Raw genomic sequence first — 17,160 nt, 5'->3', positions numbered from 1 at the left:
TACCCACACCCACACCCAAGGGGATGAGATTATATAGAGCATATACATTAGAGGACATATATCATTAGAGTCATCTTAGAATTTATCTACCATGTGAATGAATGGAAACATAAATTGTATAGTGTCTATACAAATAGTGCAAAATATTTATGATACCACATACAGTGGCATATTATACAGTAATGACAATAAATGAAATGCAGCTACATGCACTCATATAGGCAAATCTCACAAATATAATGTTGAACAATAAAAGCAATTATCTGAAGACATAGTATAGTCTAAGATAATATAAGACAAATGTAAGCTCTATGCAAAAAGATGCATAACTTTGATTTTATTTCTATATATGCACTAAAAACATAAAAAAGGTGCTAAGAACATAAACATCCAAATCAGAAAAGTGATTTTCCATGAGGAAAGATAAAAGTGATCAGAGAGAAGCACCCAGGGACATCAGGACTACTGTAATGTTGTGCTAGTTAAGCCCTGTGTGGGTTTTAATATTAATATTTTTTAATATTTTAAATTTAAAAATATTTTAAGGTAATTATTTATTTTTATTTTAATTTTTGCATAGTTTAGGATTGAGCCAAGGGCTTCATGCATGCTGGGCAAATGCTCTACCATTAAGTTATACCTCCAATTCCTGTTTTGTTATTCTTTGTATCTTTTTGCATGTCTAAACTATATTTTAGATAAAATTAAAAATAGATGAAAGACAAAAACAATAAGAAAAAAACAATAAAAATGCCAGTGATATTGATTATTACTTTTGAAGTTAAAATAAATTTGAATTTATTAAAATGTGGTAATCTCTAGTTACATCTGGCAAATAATTAAAAAAAAATTTAGGAGTGAGTTGTTTCTTCAAATTTCCCAGTAATTATTTCAATATGACTTAACGCATGATTAGTCATTTTGATGGTTGAAAGGAAACAGGGAAATTAATTTATAACTAAGTGTTTTATAGCATTTATTGCTTTTACTGTATAATAACTCTTTGGGACATGATTTTATAAGTGAAAATTCAATAAAGCAAATAAGTATCATTTAGAGAATGCAAATTAAGAAAAACTGTATCAAATAAATCACATTAAAATTCAAGTAGCTCATGTTATGAAGGTTATATTACTTATAAATAAAAATTATCTTCGTTTGCACAATTACAAAACAAATGACGCCTGTTTATTATAATAAAAGTAGAGGATTAGGAGGAATAAAGATACTGCAATGGTTAAAGATGCACAATGAATACTGTACTTAGTAACTTACAGGCAGTTGCTTTATGTAATAAATGTAGGAAGAAACTGAGCAAAACCTTATTGAAATTGTGCTTATCATCTTTCATTAGGCAACCACAGAAAAGCATGCAATTTGTTTTCGTTACAGAAAGATTGTGGTTGCTTGCTTGTGCCAATCTGTCTTATGACCTGTACGAGCTGTTCCATCATGAAAATTTAATCTAAATTATCCTCATAATACAATTTATTCATTTCAACAAAACAGGAGCTGTTGAATATTCCCTCATAGCAGAATTCAGTTGCATTTGTTATTTCTATTTAACAGAATTTCTGTTTGGTTCAAACTAGAAAGTTATTGACGTGGAATGATAAAGTTGTTTATTAAATTCTATCAATGTATCATTGTCTTTTTCTGTTCCATTGAGAAACATTCAAGTGCTTTTATTCCATCTCCTGGGACTCTATGCCAATGCTCTGCCGGTTGTCTGCCTCTCTCTGACTCTCTGGTGCCTATGATCTCCTTCCCATCCCCTACAAACACACACACAGTGTTAGGGCTTGGGAGGGGCAAGGGATACACAGCACTATTGACTTCTAGGTACCTGTGCATAAGTGTCTGTGGCATATGATAGAAAGTGGCCAGAGCCACAGGGAGAGCAGGAATCTCTGGCTGATCATTCTTTGCCCAGTCCCAGGCTGGCTGCTTTGCAGATACCTATTTGGAAATCTTGGGAAGGATCTGGGGCCCAGATGCGTCTGATGAGAGAAATTAAACACATATTTCTCTCATATATTTATCTGCATCCACAGTTTGCATAGGGCATACAGGAGCCTTGGAGACAAAGAGAGAGAAATCCTCTCTAGGTTTGCTCTGTCCTGTGGAGCATTTTTATGGTTGTCTCCCCAACACTCATTCCTTCCCATGTGATTAATCTAAGCCAGTCATTTTAATCACAGACACCTCGTCAGGGATCAGGAATAACTGTGATACCTAACCCTGCCAATGAGAGATGAGAGCATATTTTCTGGGACTAGAAGGTGTTATGATTTGGATATGAAGTGTCCCACAAATGCTTTTGTGTTAATGCAAGAATATTCAGAGGTGTAACGACTGGATTGTGAGATCTGTAACCTAATCAGTTCGTCCTAGTTTGAATGGACTAACTGTGTGGTAACTGTAGGCAGAAGGGGTGTGGCTGGAGGAGGTGTATCACTGGGGGCATGCCCTGGAAGGCTCATGTTCCCTACAGAGCCTTCCCCCAAGCCCTGCTGCCTGGCCTCCAAGATGGGAATAGTGCTCTTCTGCCGTGCATTCAGCCAGGATGTTCCACCTTATCTCTGGCCCATAGCAACAGAATGGTCCAACTAGGGACTGAACTTCTGAAACTGTGAGCCAAAATAAACTTTTCCTCTCCTAAGTTGTTCCTGTTAGGTATTTTGATCATAGGATGAAAAGTTGATTAACACAGAAAATGGTTCCAATAAATAGGGTCATCTCTGTGGCTAACTTGACCAAGTAGTTCAGAAGCCTTTGAAGCTGGTTTGTGGGAGGCAATTGGAAAAGTCGGGAGGTACAGGCTGAAGCTTTAGAATGTTGTAAATGAAGCTTAATGGTTGTTTCTGGTGGGATCCAGAAAATCAGAATGTGGAAAATAAAGACTCTGTTCAGTGAGGTTTCAAAGGGGACCCAGGATTCTATTGGAAACTGGACTAGAGGCCACTTGTGTTACATTATGGTAAAGAAATTGGCCATATTTGGCCCCTGTCATCCTCAGACTCTGTGTGAAGCTGAATGTAAAATGATGGACGAATTAATCTGATGAACAAAATGTCAAGACAATACAGCATTCAGTTGGTGATGCTAGCTAGTACTTTGCCCAGAGACAATAATAATGATGACTTTGGAGCATCTCAGAAATCTGCAAAACCATACCTACTGCAGTCTTAAGGGTGCAAAAGGAGAAACTTTGACAAAAAATTCTGCTTTGACAATTATTCTGCTCGCACAGGGGTCCTAGGGAGTTATTTCACCATGTTCAGCCTCACAGGTACGCAGAGGCCATGCTCATAGATATGCAGCAATGATTTCAGGGATCCCAGTTCCTGTGCTAGCTGGTGGCCGATCTTGGTGTAATCGATGTGGTGTTGATTCTGTAGGAGTGCGGAATGCTGGGTCATGGAGCCTTCCACCAAGATTTCAAAAAAAGGCCTGGGATCCAGTTAGGCAAAGTGTAGCAGGGTCAGAATTCCTGAAGGCTTCCCCTAAGAGAGTCATGAATTAAGCTGTAAAGCAGAAGCTAAAGATAATGGAGATTATGGTGACATAGACTGTCTGCCAAGGAAAGCTGCGGGTTGTGGAGAGAGCCAGGATATGTGAGGCCATAAGTGCAACTGGCAAGACCAGAGTGGTGGAGCTGCCCAAGCCCTTTGGAGAGCACAACTCACGTCCACATGTCCTAGATGCTGTATGCAGAATTAGCGGACCTATCTGCCTGGCTGGGTTTGGGGTCTTGTCTTGGTCCCATCCTTCCTTCTACGTCCTTATTCCTCCCTTTCATAATGGTCATGCTTACTCTGTGCAACTGTATATAGAGGAACTAAATAAATTTTGCATTTTGAGATAGACATGAGCTTTTAGGGGCCTGGGGCAGAATGTTATGGCTTGGATATGGATATGAGGTGTTCCCCCAAAAGATCCTGTTTCCATGAGTGAAAGTATACTTTTGGTCCTCTAAGTCATTCTTGTTGAGTATTTTGTTCATGCAGATAAAAAGTGACTAACACAGAAGTAACAAAAGCTGTAACAAAAGCTCCTGTTAATGCAGGACTATTCAGAGGGGAAAAGATTAGATTATGAGAGCTCTAACCAAATCAGTCCATCCAAGTTTGAATAGTAACCATAGACAGGTGGGTATGGCTAGAGGAAGTGGGTCCCAGTAGCATGCTCAGCAAACATGCATCTCCCACTCTCTCTCTGAATGCAGTGAATGGAGCACTGCTCTTCCACCATGCACTTCTGTAATGAAGTTCTCTACCACCTTAGGCCCAGAGCAATGGAGTTGGCCCACCATGAACTAAACCTTTGAAACCATGAGTGAAAGTGTACTCTTGGTCCTCTAAGTTGTTCTTGTTGAGTATTTTGTTCATGCAGATAAAAAGTGACTAACACAGAAGGGATGAGATTGGGAAACCTTTTCTTCCTAAGAAGGAGACCCGGAAAGTGAGGACCCACTTATTCCCCTGCTATCATGAAGCCTGGGGATTCTACTTCCACTTTGCTAACCCTGGAAGACAGTATGGAGTAGGCAACTAGTGGGCCAGGTTTCTGTGACAAGGTGATGCAAATGGGGTGGCTCATGACACAAATGTACTGTCTCCCAGCTGTGGAGGCTAGAAGTCTGAGATGGAGGTGTTGGTAGGACTCTGCTCTATCTGATGGACCCTGGGGGAAATCTTCTCTTGTGTATTTTAGCTGCAGGTATTTGTCAGCATTCCTTGGTGTTACTTGGTTTGCAGATGCCACTTAAAATGTATGACATCTCCTGATGTATTTTCACATCGGCTTCCCTCCATGCCCATCTCTCTGTGTCCACATCTGCCTTTTCCTAAGAGCACCAGTCTCACTGAATGACTCACCTATTGGCCTCATTTTACCTCCATTTGCTCCTATTTCCAAACATGTCACATTCTGAGGTACTGGGGGTTAGGAATTCAAGATATCTTCTTGGGGGTTGAGGGGACACAATTCAACCCAGACCACAACAAAGAGAATCTCCGTGAAAGATTTCTAGAGTCATGACTTCCTCAAATCTAATTTACCTCATCTCTTGAATTTTGAGATAAATTTCCTAATTATTGAAGTCAGTCAAAGTCAAGATGTCCATTACTTCCAGTCAATGCCTTCATGGCAAGGCTATTCAGGCACTTCTGATGAGATTAGATAAGGACAATGATGGAGGACAATGGGGACCCTGGAATGAACCACAGAAGAAGGAAGAATCTGGCATGTGGTACCTGACAGTGTGCGAGGGTCATGGGTCCGCTAAGCTTCAGGATTTTCATTCATTCTTCCTGTTCTCTAACTGCCTCCCAGAGCAGCCTCCACCTGCCTTGGGTCTTGGAACTTCTCTGACCAATGCTGATTTCTGCACCCTGTAACAGGTGCAGGGCCAGGATCCTGATAAGATCCTTGTATCAGCCCAGACAATGCCCCAACAATATTAATTCCTCATGCACCTTGGTGTCATTGAGTCCTGCAGGAATTTTGTGATGAACTACCCCTGATGCCTTTCCTTCCAGGCATGGGTGGACAAAGATATTTCTATTCTTGGCAGTCAGTAAATATTTCCTGACAAACTGACTTCCTTCCGGCATGTTTGCCAGGGTGCACACGGCCCTAACAGATAATGGTTGGGAGGGGCCGCAGATGGCTACAATTCAGTGTTCAAGCTGTGTAGCATTGGGTGGGTTGCACAAACACTATGCTTCAGTTTTATCATCTGTAAATAGAGTTCTTATTTATCGTATTGATTGTCTATCACTGCCATTTTAAAAATGAATGAAGAAGGTCAGACCAACTAAATGTCATCCAAGACCATATGCATAATCAAAAGTGTTTAAGCATGATTCCAGAATCTGTGCATTTTCCCAATCCCTAATACGAGAAGAAGGAAGACGAGTGTTTTAAAAGTGAGCTAAAAGGTAACTTGAACATCCTGTGCGTCATATAAGCTTATGAACATTGGATCAAATTTTGGTCAGCCACCTATTATTTTTGGTGCTTCACCTGAGGGTCACTGCCCTGGGTGGTCCCTTAGTGTGCCTGGGCTGCTGCTATTTCTGCTCCTCCAAATTTCTCTTCCTAAAACTGGCTGGGGAAAATGCCTTCATGTGTCCACACCAGGCCATCTTAGAGATTCTGCAGCAGGCTGCTAAAGCCCAAGGTACAAGGGGGTCTAACTGAACCAGTGTCCAGTTCTACCTCTAGTCTGGTGGGCTTTCACCAACTGGGTGGCTGGATCCAGACAAGGTTGAGAGACAGCCATCGTAAAATGATTTCTCTGGTAACAGAACTGAGCCCACTCTGCCAAGCCAAGCTCCTGCCTCTGCCTGACCCATCCTTTCTGCAAGGCGAATGCTCTGCCACCCTGTCTCTCACACATGCTTCCACAGTTCATTTTTCTGCACCGTTCCACAGCATGTTGCTGGTAGCCAGCCCCCAAGGTGGCCTGGACTAAAGTCAAGACAATATGAACAACTGTGGGTTTTTACAATTCTTATTTTACTTTGTGGTATATCAAGTGATTTTTCTTACAGAGAATTTGTTTTCCTAATGGGCTGTGCTTCCATTGATACTATAATTAACACACCCTCTCCAAGCATTCAACCACCAGATAAGAAGGAAGACGGCTTCAGGAGCAGGGAAAAAGTGAGCCCCAGAGACCAGTGCTGATGACAAAGCTGGTGTTGATGCACATGTTTGAATCATTTCTCCTAATGCATCCCTAGCCAGCAAGGAGCACCATGGATGGTGCTTCATTTGATTAGGAATGATCATGACTCTCTTTAACAATTGTAAAAATTTGAACACTTCTTATAAAATTTGATTATTTTTTTAGAGCTTTAACTTTTAATGATGCTCATATGCAAGGAGCAATCTAGCCCCTCCCCCAACTGCACCCGTTCAGGATGCCAATGCTGTCAGCAGCTCAATTACTGATTAGGGGTGCAGAGCTGCTGAGCTGCTGTCATCAGGATGGTCCAGTAATCATGCAGAAGGACACAGCTGAGTCATGGGCTGTCCAAAACCGGAATGGCACTTGATTACTATAATGGCTGAAAACCAAAGTGAATGCAAAGGGACTTCGTCATGGGGGATCTAGAAAGCATCCTGTCTGACACAGATGGTATCTCCAACTTCAAATACAGAACACACTGTATAATCAAACCTTAACAAAGTGCTTTCTATGTCCAGTTGTATGTTATTATTCAGTACACATGACACAGGAGGAAAACACCCTTTCTTTCCTGTACTTTGGATATGAAAACAATATAAAGCTCAGTGAATGATCTGTCCAGTGTCACACAGCTAAAAAGTGATAGAGCAGATCTATGCTAAGCCTCAGGCCAACATCATTCTAAATAGAGAAAAATTGAAAGCATTCCCTCTAAAAACTGGAACAAGACAGGGATGCCCTCTATCACCACTTTTATTTAACATAGTTTTTGAAACACTAGCCAGAGCAATTAGATGAAAGAAATTAAAGGGATTCAATAGGAAAAGAAGAACTCAAATTAGCACTATTTGCCAACCATATGATTCTATACAGAGAAGACCCAAAAATTCCACCAGAAAATTTCTAGAACTAATAAATGAATTCAGCAAAGTAGCAGGATATAAAATCAACACCCATAAATCAAAGGCATTCAAAGCCTCTGAAAGAGAAACGAGGAAAACTACCCAATTTACAATAGCCTCACACACACACACACACACACACACAAATACTTGGAAATCAACTTAATGAAAAAGGTTAAAGACCTCTACAATGAAAACTACAAATGCTAAAGAAAAAAAAATAAAGAAGATCTTAGAAGATGTAAAGATCTCTCTTGTTCTTGGATAAGCAGAATTAATATTGTCAAAATAACCATGTTACCAAAAGTACTATACACATTTAGTGCAATTCCCATCAAAATCCCAGTGACATTTCTCATAGAAATAGAAAAAGCAGTCATGAAATTCATCCTGAAAAATAAGAGACCCAGAATAGCCAAAGCAATCCTTAGCAAGAAGAGTGAAGCAGGTGACATCACAATACCAGACCTTAAACTATACTACAGAGGAATAGTAACAAAAACGGCATGATATTGGCACCAAATAGACTTGTAGACCAATGGTATAGAATAGAGGATGCAGACACAATATAAATACACATATACAGTTATCTTATATTACACAAAAGCATCAAAAACATACATTGGAGAAAAGATAGCCTCTTCAACAAATGGTGCTGGGAAAACCAGAACTACATAGGCAACAAAATGAAATTAAGCCCCTATCTCTCACCAGGCACAAAACTCATGAAATAATCTAAATCTCAACGCAGATCAAGGACCTAGGAATTAAACCAGAGACCCTGTGCCTAATAGAAGAAAAAGTAGGCCCTAATCTCCATTATGTCAGATTAGGCTCCAAATTCCTTAATAAAACTCCCATAGCAAGAATTAAAATCAAGAATCAATAAATGGGATGGATTCAAACTAAAAAGCTTCTTCTCAGTAAAAGAAACAATCAATGAAGTGAATAGAGAGCCTACAGAATGGGAGCAAATTTTTACCACATGCACATCAGATAGAGCACTAATTTCTAGGGTATATAAAGCACTGAAAAACCATAACATAAAAAAAATAATAACCCAGTCAATAAATGGGCCAAAGAACTGAACAGACATTTCTCAGAATATGATACACAATTAATCAACAAATATATGAAAAAATGTCCAACATCTCTAGCAATTAGAGAAATGCAAATCAAAACTAAGATTTCATCTCACTCCAGTCAGAATGGTAACTATTAAGAACACAAACCGAATAAGTGTTGGTGAGGATGTGGGGGGAAAAGGCATACTCATACATTGCTGGTGGGATTGCAAATTGGTGCAGCCAATGTGGAAAGCAGTATGGAGATTCCTTGGAAAACTGGGAATGGAACCACCATTTGACCCAGCTAAACCACTCCTCGGTTTATACCCCAAGGACTTAAAAACAGCATACTACAGGGACACAGCCACATCAATGTTTATAGCAGCACAATTCACAACTGTGAAGCAAACCGAGATATCCATCAGTTGATAAAAGGATAAAGAAACTGTGGTATACATATACAATGTAATATTACTCAGCATTAAAAGAGAATAAAATCATGGCATTTTCAGTAAATGGATGGAGTCGGAGAACATTATGCTAAGTGAAGTTAGCCAGTCCCAAAAAACAAATGCCAAATGTTTTCTCTGATATAAGGATGCTGATCAATAATGGGGATGGGGTGGCATGGGAGAAATGGAGGAACTTCCGATAGGGCCAAGGGGAGGGAAGGGGCATGGACGTAGGAATGGGGCAGACATCATTTCCCTAAGTACACGTATGAAAACACGAATGTGTGACTCAACTTTGTGTACAACCAGAGACATGAAAAATTGTGCTCTGTTTGTGTAATGTGAATTGAATCGCATTCTGCTGTTGTATGTAGCAAATTAGAATTTTTTTTAAAAAAAGTGATAGAGCAGGGAGGAAAAATCAGACTTGTGTGGCAAGAAGTGTAGACTTGTGAACACAACACCTGCCACACAGGACCTTGGTTGGCCTCCTTACAACTCCAGAATTTAATTTATATTTGCCAAAGGTTCTTTTTTTTGTGTGTGTGGTTTATTTAGTGGTGATATCTGATATGACCTAAGGCTGACTAACTGTTTTTATTTATCCTGTTTGAAGGTTGGTGTCCTGCTATGGAAATATTAATGTGCTGATTACAGGGTACTGATTCAGATGGCTCTGGGGTGATAAGTACCTTTCTAATATCTGGGAAATTCTGTACTCCACAAACCATCTGGCTAAAAGAGGTTCTGGGTAAGGGATATAAAATCCGTGAGGTGAAATGAGAAGAGATGGTAAAAGATGAAGATAAGACATGAAATCAAGATAAGACTATAAAGAAAGAACAGACTCCCCCCGACCCTTTAGATTCCCTAAGCCTAGAACAATGGCTGAACCTGTGTGACTTCAGTAATGTGTGCGGAATTACACTGGATGAAAGGGTAAACCATGACAAAAACAGTCCTAGTGTCATCAAGTAAAACATGGCTGTCTGCTCTCTTTATTTACCTAGAGAGGGGCAGACGGAGAGGATCCGGGGCTTCGTGATAGCACTTTCATCCTTGCTTGTATCCCTCCATCCTGGGAGGAGGAGCTCACCCTCCTGTTGGCAAGGCTTTGCCTGACTGCCCTCTCCTGCTGGTCTGGTGCATAGCTAGGGCACTGTGGTTCTCTGGAGGGAGCTGCCACCATGGACCCAGGTCCATCTCCCACCCAGGCAGCCATGCTTACAGGCACAGCTGCATTCACAGCTTAGGTCCCTCTACTCAGAGGCCTCCTTGTTGGGGACTGAGCTGGGGCACTTTTCTCCATTCCATGAGCCCTTTCTACTTTCTGCCCACCCACCCCAGGCCATAAAAGCACAGAGGACTGCTCAGCAGTGAACCGATTTTCCTTCTCCCCAGGTCTGCCTGTGCTGATCCACCTGACCTCCCCCATGCAGTGCAGGGTTAGGGAGCCCTGGGGAGCCCCTGACTACGTTAGCCTCTGCTGCCACTGCCACAGTGAGTGAGCAGGGCCCTGACTGGGACTGTGATTGGCTTGTGTTCCTCACGACCACCTCAACGCCTGAGGAATCTCTGTTCCAATGCTCTGAATATCATCTTCCATGACCCCAGAGCCCCTTGCCATCATCCCCTGAATCACACACGTCTTTGACCCCACCCTCGACTTGCTCTCTCTCATCAGTTAGACAAGCTCCCACTGCATCCATCTTAAAGTTCCCTGGCCTCCTGTCTCTTCTACCACTGACGGCTGTCTCCCCTTCACATTCTGAAGAAGAAATTGCTCACTCACGCCTTTAGCCCATGCTGTCCCCGGGACCTGGAACATGGCTCCCTTACTCTTCATTTGGTGACCTCCAACTGTCCCTCAGTAACCACTGGCCCCAACAAACCTCCCTGGACTCTTCGATCCCAGTTCTGGTCCTTCCCTCTGGGTCCATGGCCTTTGCCAAGGCCAGAAGACAAACCTGTGCTTATTTACTGACTCCTTCCCTCAACAGCAAATTTTGTGAGGACAGAGAACTTAGTTGTGTCCATGTGTTCAGGATTCCCCAAAATCCTGGCTCTTCATAGTCATTCAACCAAAGCTTAGAGATGTATGGATAAATGATGGAAGGATGAACTCCAATGGTCCTTACTAAAGTAACAAATTTAGCAGAAAATTAAACACACACACACACACACACACACACATACTCCAAACTGTATTAGTCTATCCACTGGGAATACTGGCCTTTTTGCTTTCAAAGCTTAACATTAAAACATATATTTTATGCTGTTTACTCCCCCCCACACACATAAGATTATTCTTGCCATAAATAAGCCTTATGATTTCAACTTCTGGTGAAAATACATATGTTCTTTGTTTTGGTCCCCATATATTTTATGTTGCTTAAATTTATTTTTTTTAATATTTATTTTTTAAGTTGTAGTTGGACACAATATCTTCATTTTATTCTTATATGGTGCTGAGTATCGAACCCAGGGCCTCTCATGTGCTAGGTGAGCGTTCTACCACTGAGCCACAATCCCAACCCCATGTTGCTTAAATTTCCATGGAGATCCTAAGTCCCCATTGACACCTTATGTCTACATTTTGGGATCTTTCTAGTTAGCCAAATTTTCTATACAAGTTCTGCTTATGGATTGATTTTTAACTTGCTTTCCAGCCTCTCATTAGAATGCAGAGGTATGAACTAGACATTTCCTAAAGAGACTTCAAATTTGAAGTCTATGAATTTTATTACATTAAAAATCCAAGGCTTCCTCTTAGATTATGCCTGATGTAAAATATATGACCTGTAAAACAGATAAAAATGTGACCTCTCTCACACAAACAAATGAAAATTTCACTCTAAAATTCTGCTATATTTTAATTTATAGGTACAAAGAACCCTAGTTTCTATTTTTACTGGTTTCAGCATATAATTATATTATTCCCACAATTTTAGAATTGATGAATGATCTCCCAATGCTGAAAATATGCTGACAACACCTGCACCCCATAGAAGGGAATTTTAAATATTAAAATTTAATTATCCAAGTTATCAAAAATATGACAATAGTTTTAAAACCACAACTAAAGTGAAATTACATTGATGTTAAAAATTATTACTAGAATAAGCATAATGAATTAAACTGACTGCGGTTTTAATTCTTACCCTTGGAAACGTTGTAAATCTGTCCAGTTCTTCAACAAAGCAGAACATTTGCAAACTAATTGCCGACATAACGATCAAGAGGCTGGCAGTGAACACAACCAAACTCCCGAGCTTTTTTCCAGGACCGAAGATCTTGTACACAAAGTCTTCTAATGCAGGAGAAATCTTAATAAGCCGAACTACCCGAAGAACCTACCGTGAGTGAGAAAAACACACGTGTTTGATCATTTCTTCACATAGAACCTTAAAGAAATTTATACTAAAACATCATTTTCTACGGTACTCTATGAAAATCACCCTTTTCTATTTGTGCATTTAGAGACTAAAAGTAAAAATAGAATAACCAAGATACCAATGGTGGTAACCAAGTGTTTTAACCTATAATATGATCATTCAAATACTATTAACTAGTAATGTTTTCAAAATAAAACTGATATTTTCTTATGTTCAAATATCTAAGAAAACTTCTACTTCACTATTTTTTTATATTTAATGTCTCATAAAATAAACATTTCTAAGTATTACACATTCATAAAGAAATGGAAAAAATATACTTTTATCAGGAATTCTTTACTTCTGGCTGAGACATCTACCCCAATATCCATTTTCTTTTTCTTCCTTTAGATAACAGAACTTCTGGAATTTGAGCCTCGCCAGGGCTGCCTAGGGGTAGCTCACACTGTCTCTGCACCTACTCTTTGCAGCTGGATGTGTCCCATGAACCAGGCCTGGGCTTGAGGGATATGAAAGGAGTGATCTGTGCAGCTCTTGGCACATGAAGTTCAACTTGCCCTGGATACCCTCTGTATGCCTTCCCCTGGCCTAGAAGTGGAAATAAATGGAATGGTGCCTTTGGACCAGAAGTAGAAGGCTTGCAAAGAATATATCATGGCTGAGCTAACCTGACAGGCCAGCGTTTTGGATGATGCTGTGAAGCAGAGCCACCCACTTTCCCTGGACACCCAGGAACCACTGAAGAGAAACAACTTATCTTATGTAAGCCTTGTATTTTTGGACTTTTGCTATATCTGCTTGTTATCTACTCTTATATGATAAATAATAATATATATTTGTTTAGAAGTTTTGCATGTATTTATTTGCAAAGAACCTACCCACAACTAATTAATTAATAAATTATTTCACTCATTCATTCAACAAATACTGATGATTATGTGCCAAACATTATGTTGGATAAATCTGATTCAGTGGCTATTATTTCAAAAAGCACATGGAGCAGATACAGCTCTTAAGGATGTATTTATATGATTGAAAAGCATAAATTGGGCTGGGCATGGTGGTGCATGCTTGTAATCCTAGCAGTTTGGGAGGCTGTGGCAGGAGGATAGAGAGTTCTAAGCCAGTCTCAGCAACTTAGTGAGGCGATAAGAAACTTAGACAGATCCTGTATCTAAATAAAAGTTTCAAGAAAGGGCTGGGGATGTGACTCAGTGGTTAAGCACTCCTGGGTTCAATCCTTGTACCAGAAAAATAAAATTGGTATGTAAGAAAAAGTTGAGGGAGGGGCTGGAGATATAGCTCAGTTGGTAATGTGCTTGCCTCACATGCACAAGACCCTGGGTTCAATCCCCAGCAACACAAAAGAAAAAAAATTGAAGTATAAAAGCATGGAAAAAATGCCATTTTTCATTAAGTCTAAGATGTCATCATTTTTTTATGTTCCTCTAATAAATAAGAATGCTGCCAATTAAAGTACAGTGATTATAAGGCAGATTTCAAATATAGAAATATTAAATTAGAAAACTGTGTTCTTGGCATCAATAAAAGATGATAAGTAGACGAGTAATAGAATAATAATAGAATGTAAGTAGAATATCAATCAGAAACTAAGTTGTGAAAGAGGAATGCTATATTTAGAAGATAGTACTGAACAAGAAATGGATTAAAAACTAGATTTTAATTTTTACATGTACTTGGAGTGTATAGAACAGGAAACACATTTTATAAACTATATTTTAATTGTTACGTGTGTAAACAAAATATTTGCTTTTGCCTCCGCAATGTCACTAGCTTCCTACTGTTTCTATTCTTCCTTCAGTAAATCATTCTAATTCCATCAGTCCTACCATTTACAGAGTATAAATACATGGCAGGAAAATTAGTTGGACAAATGACAGGAAGTTGTGAAGATGCATAAAAATCCTTAATACGACATTATAGAAGAAAAATTTATGTGAGAAATCAAGCTATTTGAATTAAGCATCCAACCACCTCTCATTTCTCCTGCTATAATTCCTTTTTATTTTATTTTTAAAAAAATTTTTAGTTGTAAGTGAGCACAATGTCTTTATTTTTATTTATTTATTTTCATGTTGTGCTGAGGATTGAACCCAGTGCCTCACCTGTGCTAGGCGAGCGCTCTACCACTGAGCCACAACCCCAGCCCCACTCTTGCTATAATTCTTGGCATGCATTTCCAAATCAGAACATAGTACACTCAGGTAATCTTTCCAAATAAAAGAAAATGGTTTTATTATTAGAACAATTAACATACTAACACACCAACATCCTAACATCCTAACATTAATATTAAGAATAATAATCTGGCAGGATTTCATTTTTATCAGATTTTTTTTCAATCTAACTAGAAACAGCAGAATCCAGGCAAATACTCCAAGGATAATTTAACTGGTTTATAGCTCAAATTTCAGCACTATGTGTTTTCCTTGCTTGTATTAAAATCGTATATAAAATATTACCTAAATAATTTGAATTCCATCCCAAATTCTAATTAACATAGCCTATGCATATCTGTCCAATTCTAATCAGTTAATATTTTATCATCTTGAAGAACAGAACTGAACACAGCTCCCTCATTGATGATTTGATCAGCATTTTCAAAGGGTTAAATCTGCATCCCAGAAAGGAGAAATTCTTATTAGTAACTCCAGTTGTGCCTTTTCATATTTGCAGATAAGTATACTTTTCTCTCTATCTGTTCCTATAGACATGAAATAAAGCACTTTAGAACATGGTGTGGTTATTTCCAAAGCACATTCTCCTAATCAAATGCCTAAGTGGGTCTCCTTCAAGATTATTCTGTTGTTTCACAGTGAGATGCTATACAAATGGCCTGGTTAAAAATATGAACTCTGAAATTAAACTTTTGGGAACTAAGTTGCAGCTCCACTATTTGCTAGATGCACAGTCTTGGGCAAATCATTCTGTCTCTTAAGACAACAATAACAAATGGGGCAATGAGCTTAGCACAGTTAACAGTCAAAGCACAATCAACCCCTGGCCAACACCACCATGAGTGCACAGGTAGGGAAGAACCAAAGCATTCTGCATGGCTTCCCCCAGACCATGCTGCCCTAAGTTCACTGCAGCCCAGGCACGCTGACCTTTGTGCTAGTCCTTGAATATGTCAATCATTCTCCCACTCAGGACCTGTGCCATGTGGTTCTCTCTGCCCAGAAACTTCCCCCGGGCCTTGGTGGTTCCTTCCCTTGCTTCACTCAGCCTCTGCTCAGGTGAAATCTTTTCAGAGCAGGTCTCCACGGGAAACTTATCTAAAATAGCATCTACACCATGATCACCATGCCCTTCACCCTGCTTGTTTCTATCTAACAGCATTTCCCGCACTTGAATTCTATACTCTCTTATAGACTCCTTTGTGAACCGTTTCCTCCCTAGAATTTAAGCTTCATAAATTTCATTAGAAAAACATAAATATGGCCACATATAGAGACACAAATAAAAATCACTTCACCATTAGCATAAATCAAACCATTACAAATTATAATCCAGAAGCATATACAAATTAAAACTGTAAACTTCACTATGATTTGACTACAAGATATTTCATTGTTATATCTTCAAAATGGCTAGAGCCATGCAGGCTAATATTAGATAGTCAGTGAGAAAGACCAGCAGGAAAAATCAGAGATGATGATGAGTAGAAAACTGGAGATGGTTAATAATCCATAACAAGTTGGTTTATTTCTTTCCAGTAATTTTCTCACTTATAGGTTTTTTACATATATACAGGCACATAAACACACACATTATATAACTTTATGTTGTTTTACATGTAAATAAAGCATAAATATTTCCAAGTTATTACAGATTAATTATACTCATCATTTTATAGTAAAATTCACATTATGACTGGCTAAGCTATTCCTCAATTGTTTACCTTTTAAACAGTTTCCATTTTTATTTTCATAAAAAATTCCAAAAAAAAATTCTTTGCACATAAGTTTTGACAGACCATAGCAATTTTAAGACCCTGAATATATTTTATTCTATACCTTGGCTGAAAGAGCCAACAATATTTTTTGAATTTAGTAGGTCTGTAAAATAGATACTTCATTGTTTTGACAGTTTGATACAGCCTCTATAATTATCAGTGCCCACCTTAGCACCTTATCTAGTCAGGAGTGTACAAGAGCAGCTAATGACACACATATTTGGAACATACATTTTCTATCAAGAATTTTAAATGTGTATAACTCTGGTAATAGCCATCTCGCCCATGATAACTGAGTCTCAGAATAACATGTCCAAAGGTACACTTGCTGGAATTATTGGAGGCCCAGCTTTTCATCTAGGTCTGTAGGACATTTGCTTTTCATGTATTTACAAATGTTAATACTGTTTGCTAAAGTTCATATTGATATAAAAATGATAGCTTTGGTATTATCAAAATAAATGAAATTGGAATGTGTTTTCTTTGTTCTAAGGCATTGGAATCTTATGTCTTTAAATTAATCTTTAAAATTCCACTGCCATATTATTTCCCAATTATTTGAAATATCTATTAGGAAAAAATGCACATTTGGTACTCCCAGAATAAATTATATAAATGACTGATTTGAGTCAGAAAAATTATTATATTTGAGATGTTTTTGGTGATGA

The 17,160-nt window shown here is 38.9% G+C and overlaps 1 protein-coding gene across 6 annotated transcripts in view; it reads right to left on the bottom strand.

Moving 5' to 3' along the window:
* The window catches only part of Nalcn (sodium leak channel, non-selective), a 298,301-nt gene that overhangs the window by 135,827 nt on the left and 145,314 nt on the right, over window positions 1-17,160 (bottom strand). For all 6 annotated transcript variants that reach the window (XM_048800656.1, XM_048800657.1, XM_048800658.1 and 3 more), the window contains exon 13: window positions 12,283-12,474. In XM_048800656.1, coding sequence (XP_048656613.1) covers window positions 12,283-12,474 — 192 coding nt within the window. The remainder of the gene's footprint in view (window positions 1-12,282; window positions 12,475-17,160) is intronic.

Source organism: Marmota marmota, unplaced genomic scaffold (assembly GCF_001458135.2).
Source record: "Marmota marmota marmota unplaced genomic scaffold, marMar, whole genome shotgun sequence".
NCBI lineage: Eukaryota > Metazoa > Chordata > Mammalia > Rodentia > Sciuridae > Marmota > Marmota marmota.
This window is presented reverse-complemented; position numbering and strand designations above follow the sequence as displayed.